Genomic DNA, 12,917 nt, shown 5'->3' with positions numbered 1-12,917 from the left:
GCGGCTGCCGCAGGCCGGCCGGCTGGCTCGGCGGGAGCAGGCAGGATGGCCGGCGTCGCCCTGTACCTGGTCTCTACGCTGGGCGGCTACCTCCTCACCTCGGCGCTGCTGCTCAAATGCCCGGGACTGCTGCACCGGCCTAAGCGGCAGCGCTTCCGCTGCCGGCACATCTCCCACCGCGGCGGTGAGACCACCTGGGGCTCGGGGCCCGCGCGGCCCTTGCGGGGGCGGGGTCGTTTCCCGCCGTAACCATGAGGGGCCTGGGGGCACCCTGAAGGGTAGGGAGGCGAGGGGTTACCCCCTCCCGGCTTTCCCCCATTCCTCCCCGGCCCGACGGTGGGGGACTCACCTCGACCCCTTTCCCCATGGCGCGGTCCTTGTTCCCGCGGGAGTGCGGGTCAGCCCGCAGCGTGCAAGCCAGGCTGTGCCGCAAAGGGGTTGTAATCCCCTACGCTGACGCGCTGTGTTTGGCACGCTGATCTGCCAGTTACCTGGGGCGGGTTGGCTCTGCTAGGCAGCTGATAGCCAGCTGTGTGTGTGGCTGCGTGCAACCCTCCCCTCCATCTTCTCCCCAGCACCCCATTGTTATCCCACTCCACCTCCTAATTGTTCTTGGTTCCAGGGTCGAACAAATTCTCCAACTCCAGCCAAAGCTCATGTGGAGCCACCTGACTTTGCGTGGAATCTACATTTTGGTGGTTTCTACCCCAAACTCAAACTGGGCCCAGGTTCACTATACGTTTTTTCTTTGTGAAAAGTGTGATCTAGTGGTGAGAGCAGGGCATTGGGAGGGAGACTTCTGGATCCTATTAAAATAATGGAAACATTTTCTAAAACAGCAGAGAAACCTGTGGCACCTTATAGACTAACAGACATTTTGGAGCATGAGCTTTCGTGGGTGAATACCCACTTCGTCTTTCATCTGACGAAGTGGGTATTCACCCACAAAAGTTCATGCTCCAAAACATCTGTTAGTCCATAAGGTGCCACAGGATTCTTTGCTGCTTTTACAGATCCAGACTAACAAAGCTACCCCTCTGATAGTTGACATTTTCTAAAACCTAATTTTTACAAAAAACTACATTTCTGATCACTGATTGATCCTAAGTAACTTTGCTCCTACTGTTTTCTAGGATATGTTAGTATATAACCAGCCTATTGGTTTACGTCCTCCATAGTTGCACCAATCAGCAGCTTTAAAAGATAATTCTTATTCAATAGGATGGTTATCTGTTAGGCACTTCTATGCAAACAACCTTTACAACCCGAATGAAGGACAGCGTTTGTACAACTGGGGCAGTAGTAGTAACCTCAGGATACTGAAACAGCTAGTTCGCCATGTAAGACTGATACTGTGAGAAGTGAGTTAGATGTATATATAACATAGTGTTTGCTAAGTAAAACTTCTTCAATCTACTGCTTTGGATATATTATCAGGACCTTACTGTGTTACCACTATGAAATTCAGAAATCAAGATATCTCTTAACTTGTCTGAGTTTCTCTGTACTGAGAGGGCTGATCAAACTCTAACCCTTCTATCTCAGTTTACAGCACCTGCATAGAAGTCCTCATCCATTATTTGTAGATAATCTTCCGCTGGTCTTTCAAATTTACCATTTCAAAACATAGATCAGTAACTGAGCCCTGCTATTCTGTGCTAGAATCCATGCAGGCTTTGCAGATTGAGTTGCAGCCCATTTTGAAAGCATTGCTTACCAGTCACACTCATTGCAAATAGGCATCCACTTTGTACATTTTTAACTGATGATGAACTATATTTTCTTGTGGTCATTGGGGGTTTGTACCTGGTCTACTATATGTATGAAGTAGAGGGAGGAGAGCCTTCTTATTTTGTATATGTTTTTGTCAAATTCTGTCATCTTATGACTCATCCAGGGGCTCTGTTCATGGCTCTCGTCTGCCCCACGTTGATGTTCTCTGAAGTAGAATGTGAAATGAAAATCTCTAGATGTGGCCACTTGAGCTCAGTGCCAAGTATGGCAGGGAAGGACGTCTTTGCATTTGTTTGGACCTTTGGCTATATAGCTGACATACCAAGGAAGTAAGCAATACGTCACTATGGAGAGGTACCTAAACATGTACTATGTCAGAATGCATGTAGTAAACCCAGCCTTTGCATTTCAAAGGAAGGAAGATGATTCATTGCAGCAGTTAATTTCCCTGTTGCAGTTCCTCTGTCACAAGTTAGTTCATGGAGATTGTGTTGCAGAACTAGGGCTCCTTTTTCAAAACATCACAAGACATTTACAGGGAATTTGACAGGGTGGATTTGATTTAAATCGTGATTTAAATCACTAGTCAGGAAGACTTGATTTAATAATGGATTTCTACATAAAAGTGTATTCTTTTTGGTTGCTATAACCTTAATACATATTCTTCACAACTCAGATGTAGGTTTCATTTTTAGAAGGTACACACTATACATTTTTAAGTGATTTATTTTGATAACTTTTCAGATATAGTTTTACAGCTATATCAGAAAATTAATCATTGTTTGGTTATTTCATTTACCAAAGGTAATTGAAGCAGATATTTATGATGTCATTGGAAGGTGAACTATCTCCAATTCAACAGGTTAATCATTAATATTTGGAGGATTTTCTTGCCATGCTGCATTAGGAGGAGAACATCACCAGACAGACATTTAAATTGTTTTATTTAACTAAAACAACAACATTACATATTCTGGATTTTTTTTCTTCAACAGCAAACAGACAATATTTTAATAAAACAGCATATGAAATTTTGAATTTAAACATTCAAGTTTTTAAAATCAGGTTTGTTTAAAATTGTTTTTAACTACAGTAGTTAAATGAAATAGTCAATTTAATTTTTTTTAATATGTCAGACAGGTTAACATAAGAAACTTAAAATATTGGCTTCTGCAGTTAACTCAGTCATCTTCAAACAAGAAAATGAAGGTGTTCATAATCTGGAAAAGAAAAACAAGCTTTTCTGCTTTTTCAAGTCCTGAACGATTTCTCAATTTGGAATTAATTCATCCAAAGGAAGAAAATATTCTTTCTACATGGGCAGAAGAACCTGTTATTGTTAAAAGTGAGATTATCACTTCAATGGTCTTTGAATCCAAGTTCTTAAGCGACTTCCAACAGTTCACTGGTGTTACTTTCTTTAAAACATCATCAGCAAGCATATGTTTCTCAAATGGTTCTTATGCCCAAACTGGGTCTCTTTTACGGCCTGCTGCCATTATAGGTTTTCCCTTCTAGAGGGTGAAAGGTATGGTAGATCTCAAATCAGTGAAGGCTACACTGAGAAAGATCTCAGGACTTCTGGAATATGCTGTTCAAATAGTTTCACCTTTGTTTCTACTGCCTGTCCCTCCCCTCTCACATTTATCTCCAGACTACTTCTCCTTGTCCAGATCTATTGTGCCCCCAACAATCTTCTATTCATTGAACTTTTTGAAACTGCACTTTTAGAGAGAGATAAGGGATTGGCTCTGTGTACACAAATTTGCAGAGGGACAATAGGGTTGAGGTGTGTTATTTCTCACCTCTATATATTATTTAGTTATTTTAAAACATTTTTGCTGTTAACAAGCATGTTACCTCTGGAGACACAAATCCAGAGTTTGAGAACTGCAAAACTAAGCATCTCTGATGGTATCTTCTAGATTGAGCACTGCATCCCATTGGGTAGATAGAAAGATTAACCTAAATAATCAATGCAGAAGCCCCTGGAACCCCATAAGATTGGGTTCCTAATCCATGAACTACTGGAACTCATTTACAAAACTTTTCTTAAACATTACATGAATATATTGTCTCATACTGTAGCATTAGAATTTATAATCCCTATTCCATGATAAGATATCTTTGAGCTATAACGTATCTTAATTAAAATGATCTTTAGATAGGTTTTTTCCTCAAAGCATTTTAGCCAAAAAAATCTGATTTAAAGAATAAAACTTTTTTTTTATCATTGATTTTTATCCACCCTGGAATCTGAAAGATGACATGGTAATTCTATAGAACGGACTTAATTAATCCTCTGGTACTCTCCCAGATTTCCTACCTACAAATTCAAAAAGTTTTGTCTCAGTCATTAACTGTAGCCTTTTATATTTCTGAGATTGGGCACTTAGCCCAAGAGAAAATTGTTGATCTGATGAGGAACATAAAAATACAGCAGGTGCGTTTTAAACATTTTTCGTAGTATTAGCTGTGTAATTTATCATTAATCCTTAATTTCTTATGTAGTATTGAGAAACAAAATGGTTAAATGAGTACTTGAACAATTACCCATATTAGTTAATGAGTGAGATGAATCCTTTAGTTGAAAGACCCAGAAAAAATATTTGTCCTATGGTAAAATTTCTGTAACTCTGGTAAAGGTAACTTTTTTTTTTGTTTTAAACAGTGGTTTTTGTCAAGATTATTAGTGACTGGAGTCAGTGATTAAACTTATTTTTTTCTGAGAACTACTGGTGCAGAGCACTTGGTAACTATATGTGTCCCAAATGTCACACAGGGCTTTCTTCTCATTAAAGTGTACATTCTTGCACTGGGTAATATAACCTGTCAGCGTGGTCTTAAATTTCATTCTTACATTCATGAGATGCACACATTTTTTAATCTTCCTTCTGCTGTCTAAATTCTTGCACCATGTCCTTTATTTTGGCCTTTGAGTACCTTTGTCTTGCTTGCTAACCATATTATAAGGCTTGGTGTATAAATCTGTTTTAAAATGAAATTCAAACAAAATAGACAATACCAGGAGGATCTAGTCAACAGTTGCAATTTTCTGTCCATCATGACTTTTCTGTGTAGCCTTCTCCCGTACTTGAAACGTTAGGAGGAATCATCTCCTCAGCTGATATCTGACTCCTGTTTCTGCTGTGGAAAATTCCTGGTCACTTCAGATACGTTGTCAGAGTGCAACTCCCATTTTTCTTGCTGATTTTGTTTGTTGCTAATGGGTTTGTTTCATCCCATTCAGACTGTTGTAATATTCTCTTTTCTCACTGCATAACCAGCTGACTTCAGCTGGTAAAAACCCCTATTTTAGGAATCTGGCTAGCAGCAGGCCAGGCAATAGAACTCCAGTTCTAGCTCAGCTACCTCCTTTGGCTGTTGGGCTCTGTGTTCACTCCACTGCCTTTGGAATCTTCAATCAACTTTATGTTCTGGCTGTTCTTTAAGCTATTCTTTCTGCTCCCCGAAAGCACCCACTAGCATGATTGTCTGCTGCTGATGTGTTTGTCTCATCACTACCTGTGTCGTGTGGCTGGCCACGCCCATCATTTAAAGCCTGACTTGTGGACTTCCATGCTGCTACTGAAGATTAATTTGATTTTTGCTTTTGTTTTCTCTTTACATTTTGGACTTATGGACTGTGTTACTACAACGAAGTCAAAGTTTAAGATAGTTTAAGATTCTTGTCCTTGTCACTAAGGCCCTGTGTGGCTTTGCCTTATCTAAGAAATTGAGTTAAGCTACATTTATATAAGCCATGTTTCAATTAAATTAAATGTGTCCACACACAATCTTTCTGTAGTACAACTAAATCAGTTTAAAATCCTACATTTAAATTAAACTGGTGCAATTTTGAATGTAGACAAGGCCTTAGACTCCAAATCTCCTTTTATTACTTCTCTTCTGAGGCTGAATTTCATTACATCTCTTGAATTAGCTCTGTGTAAATATCAAAACAAAATAAGATCTGAAGTTTTTGAACAACTCTGATGTAAAAGGTTTAGAAAACCTGGCCTGTGAGGAAAGGTTAAAAACCTGGGCATGTTATAGTCTTGAGAAAAAAAGACTCGTGGGGAACCTAACAACAATCTTCAAATATGTTAAGGTCTGTTTTAAAGAGGACTATGATCAGTTGTTCTCCCTGTCCACTGAAGATGGGAAAAGACATAATTGGCTTTATCTTTAGAAAGGGAGATTTAGGTTAGGTATTAGGAGAAACTTTCCTACTTTAAGTTTAGTTATATGCTGGAATAGGCTTCCAAGAGAGGTGGAATCCCCTACCCTGGAGGTTTTTCAAAACAGATGGATAGACACACATTTAGGAAATGAAATAAAAAAATAATAAGTTTGTATCACACCATCAATGTCTCATGTTGTCGGTCTCACCATAGTAAACTTGTTGCCATTCAACCTGTCAGTCTGAGGCTCCCACAGCCAGTGACCTCTGCAGTTAAATTCTGTGAACTAGTGGAAATGAGTGGGGCCTTGTCTAAACACAGAAGCTGCACCAGTTAACTTAAATTGATGTCATGCAGTTTTTGTATCTGGAGTCTTACATCTGTTTAAAAGTATTTCACTTTAACTTGCACTTGTAAATTTACCACGCTAAACGTGCATAAGTTTAAATTGATATGAGTATTCACACACACACACAGTTGTATAGGTTTCACTAAATCAGAATAAAATATCATCTCTAGTTAAACCATTACAGCTTTGTAGACCAGGTCTCATTATCAATTTGTACCATATTCTTTATCAAGTCTCTCCCACCCCCCCACCCCCCTTTGTCACAGCTAAGAGGGAGCAAATATTTGCATAGGTGCCTTCTCCAACAGACGTTGCTTCCAGATACTGTAGCTCTTGTATGTTTCCAGGTTTGTTTTTTTTATTTTTATTTTATTTTATGGACTATGATCCTTGTTTAAAAACAAGTGTATCTACATGCTAGGCTACTTTCAAAGGCTTGTTCAACATTAGGGAAGGGTCATCTTAATCTTGCAAATCTCTTTTTAGCTTACTCCTGGCTCAGAGTAAAATAGGTTTGTATATCTGTCCTTATCCCAGCCGAAACTAATATCCTTTTCACTACCCCCATGCCAGGCCTCTCTATCTTGGCAAAAATCCTTTATGATGCTAATTAGGCTTCTATTTATTTTACTCAAATTGATTCAGGAAGTATCCTAAATGTAAAGATACAGGCTTCTATTTTCTAATAATTCCAACTTTTTATCAGATATACATTTTTGGCAGGTAGAGTTAAATTTGTCATAATTCTACAGTAACCTTACTCTAGCCATTCAGAGCCCAGGACCATGTAACCAAACAGGTCTGTGGACCACCATATGCTTTGCTGACTGCAGTTTGCAAACCTCTGATGTGTAGTCATTGCCGAAATTTGTTCACAAATATAATTAAGTCTTGACTTCTCATTCTGAAGCCATATTCTGTTTTTTGTGTCTTCCCCATGCAATATAAACATGGAACACATTTAGAGCAAAGTTTTTAATGTCTCTATTGGAAGCTATAGTAGTGAAGAGGAGTATTTTGAACACTGGCTGGGCTGTGTTGTTAGGCTTCAAGAACATGGTCATTCCACTCTTTCTTTCACAGTGTTCATTCTCGCCCTATCCCCCTGTCCCTGAAATAGATCTCCTGTGCGTTTTTACTGCTATATCATGGAACCCATTTTCATTAACAAAGATACTTGAGACAAAATTCTCCAGTAGTGGGGTGTTACGCTATTGGTCTGCCATTTCTTGGGATGAAGATGTTTGTTCAACTCAGTTTCTAAAGGATGCAGTTTGCACCATCTCTGTCTGGAAGCTGAAATTATCTTCTCTACAGCACGTACTTCCTTCATTTGAAAGGGCCTTAGGTTAACCTTAAATCCTGCAGCTGGGCTTTGTGTTAGCATGTTCAATAAGTTTAGCAATGTTTTAGTTAATCTGCAGAATTTGTCAAGAAGTCATACAGGATTCATTATTCTTGACTGATACCAGTCAAAGTTCTCTTGTCTGAAGCAGACTTGTTTTGTGGTAAGTGTCTTACTGTAGATAATTAAGTGTCTGGCTCATTTCATCTGTGCTATTGACGTAGCACTTTAATGCAATTTGAGAAATAGTCTGAAGTATGTGGTATTCTAAATGTCTTGTTTGTGATTTGCAGATCATATATAATGAGGATCAAATGCTGTCTAGGGAGTTTTACAAAACAGCCTTCAGTTGCTTTTTTTTTTTTATATAGAGGTTCAGGGCACGGCACTGCGTCTTGGGAGTAGTAGTCTTTGTGGACCACACATCTGTACTCTGTATATTGAGTAGTCTGCTCTACTTTGTCAGTTATGTGGGGACCTCTGGAAAGTTCCTAGTGTGGCCCTTTGGGGAAAGTCTGAGTCTCTAATGTATATAATTCTCAGTAAGAACTTCAGTGCTTTCTGTGTTCAAAGTGCTATACTAACGCTAAGACTTAAAACACTTCTATAAGAATTAGCCTCGTTTTATAGTTTGGAAAGCTGAGACACAGAGAGGTGATGTGACTTGCCTAAGATGATACAGTGAGTCACTGTCAGGTAGGATTAGAACTCAGGATTCCTGGCTCATTCCTCCAGACCACATTCCCTCATAATATTGACATTTTTACCCATTGAATTATTTATGTTCATTGGTATATTTTTCCTCAGGGTATAATAAAAAGATATCTTTTATTAAATTTGTTCTTGATGTTTTCACAGGTGCTGGAGAGAACCTGGAAAACACAATGGCAGCTTTTCACCAGTAAGTAGAAAAGGAACAAATATCTAAAATAGTCTTATTTAATAATTTTGTCGTTATATGAGATTTTAAAGAATTGTATTTGACACATAGCAGCTGTTTAAGATACAGTATTCCATTTCTATGATAATACTTTATGTTTCTATAACATCTGTCATCCAGGTGCTTTACACATAGTAAATATCATCCTCATTTACAGATGGGGAAACAGAGGCACAGATGTTGTGACTTCCCCATGCAAACAATGGCTGTTGGGAACAGAACCCAGGAGAGCTGATTACTATCTTCCCTTCTCAAACTATGAAAACATACTGCATGTTTCTCTAATACTGCCTTTGAAAACTGACATATTTAGCTGAATGAGACTTATGTTATGAAGATAGCAGTTAGTACTGACCTCAATGTATTTGAAAATCAGAGTAGCCTGGTGTCAGTTCTTGGCACTGCACTTGGGCCGCCATATAGAGATTCATTGTGTTCTTTCAATAAATTACAAAGCTTTTTGCATTGTTCTTGTGTTGCACAGATGTCTCTTGAAGAGATTTACTGCAGAGGGCAAAGGGAGGAGAACAAAGTGGGCTAGGGGGTTCTACTCATGGAATTGTCTGGTGACTTCTGTATTGAAGCAAAAACCTGCAGCTCCGCTGCTCTGGGTTCCACTCCAAAGCCCTGGTTGTAATTCACTGTTTTCAAAGTCTGCAGTTTGAGGGGCTTTAGAAAAGACTTCCCAATATCAACTGTAACGAGGCTGTTTAATACAAATTAAGTTTAAAAAAAAAAAAGACATTTCTGCCTTCTACTCTTAGGTGACTGAGAGGAATGTTGGATTTGTTTCTTTCTGGATTATTGCCGAGAACTCCAAAGCCTCGATTACAACAAAGTTATCAGCAATATTCCAGAAAGAAACAAATCCAACATTCCTCTGTCACCTAAGAGTAGAGAGGCAGAAATATCTTTTTTTTTTTAACTTAATTTGTATTTAACAGCCTAATTACAGTTAGTACATTTTTTCCAGAGTATGCAGCAGTGCCAGTGTTCCTAACCAAACAGCACTATTGAAAATCACCACAGGGCTTCTAATCTCCATGACAGCTTAGTGGGTGGTTTTTGTTTTTTTTAAAACTACTTCCCTTTTTTTTCTTAAACTCTGTTAACACACGCTCCTCAAAGCAACCTGTTACCAATTCTCTTAAAATCTATGTAGTATATTGTCTTAAATCTGTCATTTTGATGATTTGTGCTAAAACTTTATCTAAAGTTTTCTTAACTTAAATACAACTACATGGGGCAAAACTTTGCATGTTTTCTCATTTGCATTTTAGTATATTTATGTATCAGTATTGTGTTTTACATAATTCTTACCTGGATAACTAGATTTTACTATTTTATGTTCCTACATTGCTCAGAGGTGTACAGGGTCATGGTTCCTGCCCTAAGGAATATAGTAAGAGTAAAATAGTACTTTGAGGTATTTTTTGTATTCGTTACTATCTATCCCTGTCAGATTAACAGTTAATATCAGTTACATTGTAAGCTCTTCAGACCAAGGGCCGCATTTTTCTTATTTGTAATTTAAAGTGCCCAACATATATATAAACACACACACACACACACACACTCTCTGATTTTAGGTTTAAAATTATTTCTAAACACAGCATGATTTAAAAAAAATCTTTAAAATTATGTTGAGACCTTGCATGCAAAGTGATATAAGAATCACAATAGAAATGTTAATTGCATGTAGAATACAAAATGCACCTTAGCACCATGTCTCTGGGCTCTTGGCAGGAATCAGATAAAGAAGCTATCAAGAGATTGACAGGTCTTTTCACTGAGTTTTAGTTTCTTCTTCTAAAGCTATATTGTTGATGTGAGAGAGTTCATTAGAGAGTTTGCTGGGCTTCAGGAAATAAGAGAACTTTTGTCAGTCTGGGGTTTATAAACTACAGGCATAGCCAAATGGGAATGCATCTTTTGGTTAGGCCTTCTGTTCTGATATCTTTCACTACTTGGAACAAGTTAGGGCTTTATGAAAACAAACAGCTGTATTTTTGTGAATTTATCTCTAAACCTAAAAAAGTCTTGCTTGGTCGAGGTTTTATCATTAGGTTGTGAATGAGTCTGTTGTCCAGCAATACCAGAATATTTTGTATTTTTGAGTCGGGGGAATGTCTTGTCTTTTTTAGTGCAATGTGAGTTTGAGAAGTTCTGACTGTGCTGTAGAGCAGACTCTTATTTTCAGCTGAAACCACTAAGTAGTAAGAAGAGAAACCTTCTAGCAGTAGCTACTAGTTACAGGCTGGCAAACACTTAGGATCATTAACAATAGGAGCTGTGGTTTTCCTGCTTCCATTCAGCAATAGCTCTGTTTTTTAAGCAATAGTATCATTTGATAACAAGTTTTGGTAATATATGATACTGGACTGTCATTCATGAACTTGGCCTCTGTCCTGTAATATAGCTAGAAATGCTGGTTTTTCTGGAGATCCAGTCAACTGAAACCAGGCTGAAAATCAGAGTACTCTTGATATTGTATTTTCTTCTCTTCTTGCACTTAATTATTGAGACTGAATGGTAGCTAATAGCAGAGAGGTTTTAATTTGGCACATTCCTGGTTCTGGATCATCATAACAGCTAGGTCAGAAATCACGTTAAGCAGCCTTATGGCAATATGCTACAATGTTTGTAGTGTTGCGTACATATTATGCTTAAATCATAAAAGGCCAGATTGAAATCAATGAAAAGTCTCCCATTAACTTGAATGAACACTGGATCCATCCGAAAATACTGAAATCAAACCACACTGGTAAATGTTTTAAGATCCATTGTCAAACAGCTAAGAAAAATATTATTCTGTTTTAACCAAAAGGCTTTCAAACTTTAGTTTATATTTCTTAACTGTCTGATGTAACTTAACCTCCTGGATGTCTCTGATGTTGACAGATGGAGAATTCAATTTTCATTGGAGACTAGAACCCAGTTTGAGTTTAATATTTTTATTAAACTTCTCTGCCTTACCTGCACTGTATTGAGAGTTTCATATAAGTTTTGATACTAGGGTTATGATAATCTAAATAATAGAATGGAAGATATGTGGCAAAGTCCTCTGCACTGCTCTGAAAATCTAAACCTGGATTATTTAATGAGGTGGAGAATGCTTAGATAGGAGGTTTGAGTGCTAACTTTTTAAATAAAGACAAATGAGGTCAATAAAGTAATACTTTTGTGTGTGTGTAATATGCCAAGCAATGTACTTTCCTTGACAGTCTTAGGGCTAGTCTACACTGGCAATGTTAAAGCGCTGCTGCTTGTGTGGTCATGGCACAGCGCTGGGAGAGCTCTTTCTCTCCCAGCGTACTAAAAAAAACACCTCAATGAGAGGCGTAGCTCCCAGCGCTGGGGCACTGTTTACACTGGTGCTTTACAGCGCTGCAACTTGCTATGCTCAGAGGCGTGCTTTTTCACAACCCTGAGTGAGAAAGTTGCAGCGCTGTTAATTGCCAGTTTAGACAAACCCTCACTCACAAAGCAAGAAACAAACAGATTAGAGTCCTTACTGTGTCCAAATCCCTAGTAATTTTAGATCATTAAAGAGGCATTACATAATGTGCGTACTTGTCACTATTTAGCATTTTGACTACTTGTTGGTGGTAAAATGAGGTCATATCTTCCAAGGAAGTGATATTTACAGCTTTAAAAGTCAGTAAAAGTCAGTGATTGACTGCTTTTTACAAACTGGTTTCAGAAGCTTAATTTATAAACCTTAATAATATATTGCAAATTATTCCTGACCAATCTGCTCTAATTGATTTTACAAGTAGAAATTAGACACTCAAATCTAATTCTGGATTTTTTCTATTTAAGTGAAATAAAACCATAAACAGAAACAGATGTATCAAGTTCAAGTAACTTAAATTTTATGTTTTATTTTTTAAGTAATACTCATCAGTCATCTCCATTCTTCCACCTTTCCCTTCACAAAAAAAAAGTCTGTCAGCCCTTTCCTCCAGGCACCCACTATAAAAATACAGAGGGAATTTAATCTCCTGGGTTTGTTCAGTCCTTTGTCTCTCAGATGAGACTATCAAATGTGCCAGTTATGGAATTTGGTTTCTGTGGTGTGGGCTCCAGTGCACTAGTAATTTGATTGTAGAGTTTGGTGATCTCATAGGTCACCTGGGAATTCTCAGATGGTAACAGCTTGTGTTAGTTCTAACCCGAGCTGCATTTGGTCCAGTATCCAAAAGGTGCAAGGCTGCATGTCCATTTGCTAATCCCCTGAGCCATCCCATCCCTGCTAACTTAAATCAGACAAGCTTTTTAAAAAGAAAAGAATCACAGTACTGAAGTGTTCAATATTTCTTTAGCTGTCTCTTGTATGTAATTTAAAGAAATTTTTTTAACAAT

The 12,917-nt window shown here is 38.1% G+C and overlaps 1 protein-coding gene across 2 annotated transcripts in view; it reads left to right on the top strand.

The window, feature by feature from the left end:
* The window catches only part of GDPD1 (glycerophosphodiester phosphodiesterase domain containing 1), a 35,349-nt gene continuing 22,432 nt past the window's right edge, over positions 1 to 12,917 (top strand). For both annotated transcript variants that reach the window (XR_007770323.1, XM_050928835.1), the window contains exons 1-2: positions 1 to 184; positions 8,471 to 8,513. Coding sequence is in view for 1 of the 2 variants with exons in the window: in XM_050928835.1 (XP_050784792.1) it covers positions 46 to 184; positions 8,471 to 8,513 (182 nt within the window). In the remaining variant the exon portion in view is untranslated. The remainder of the gene's footprint in view (positions 185 to 8,470; positions 8,514 to 12,917) is intronic.

The sequence above is a fragment of the Gopherus flavomarginatus genome, chromosome 19 (assembly GCF_025201925.1).
Source record: "Gopherus flavomarginatus isolate rGopFla2 chromosome 19, rGopFla2.mat.asm, whole genome shotgun sequence".
NCBI lineage: Eukaryota > Metazoa > Chordata > Testudines > Testudinidae > Gopherus > Gopherus flavomarginatus.
Note: the sequence above shows the minus strand (reverse complement) of the source record. Positions and strands in the feature narration are given on the sequence as shown.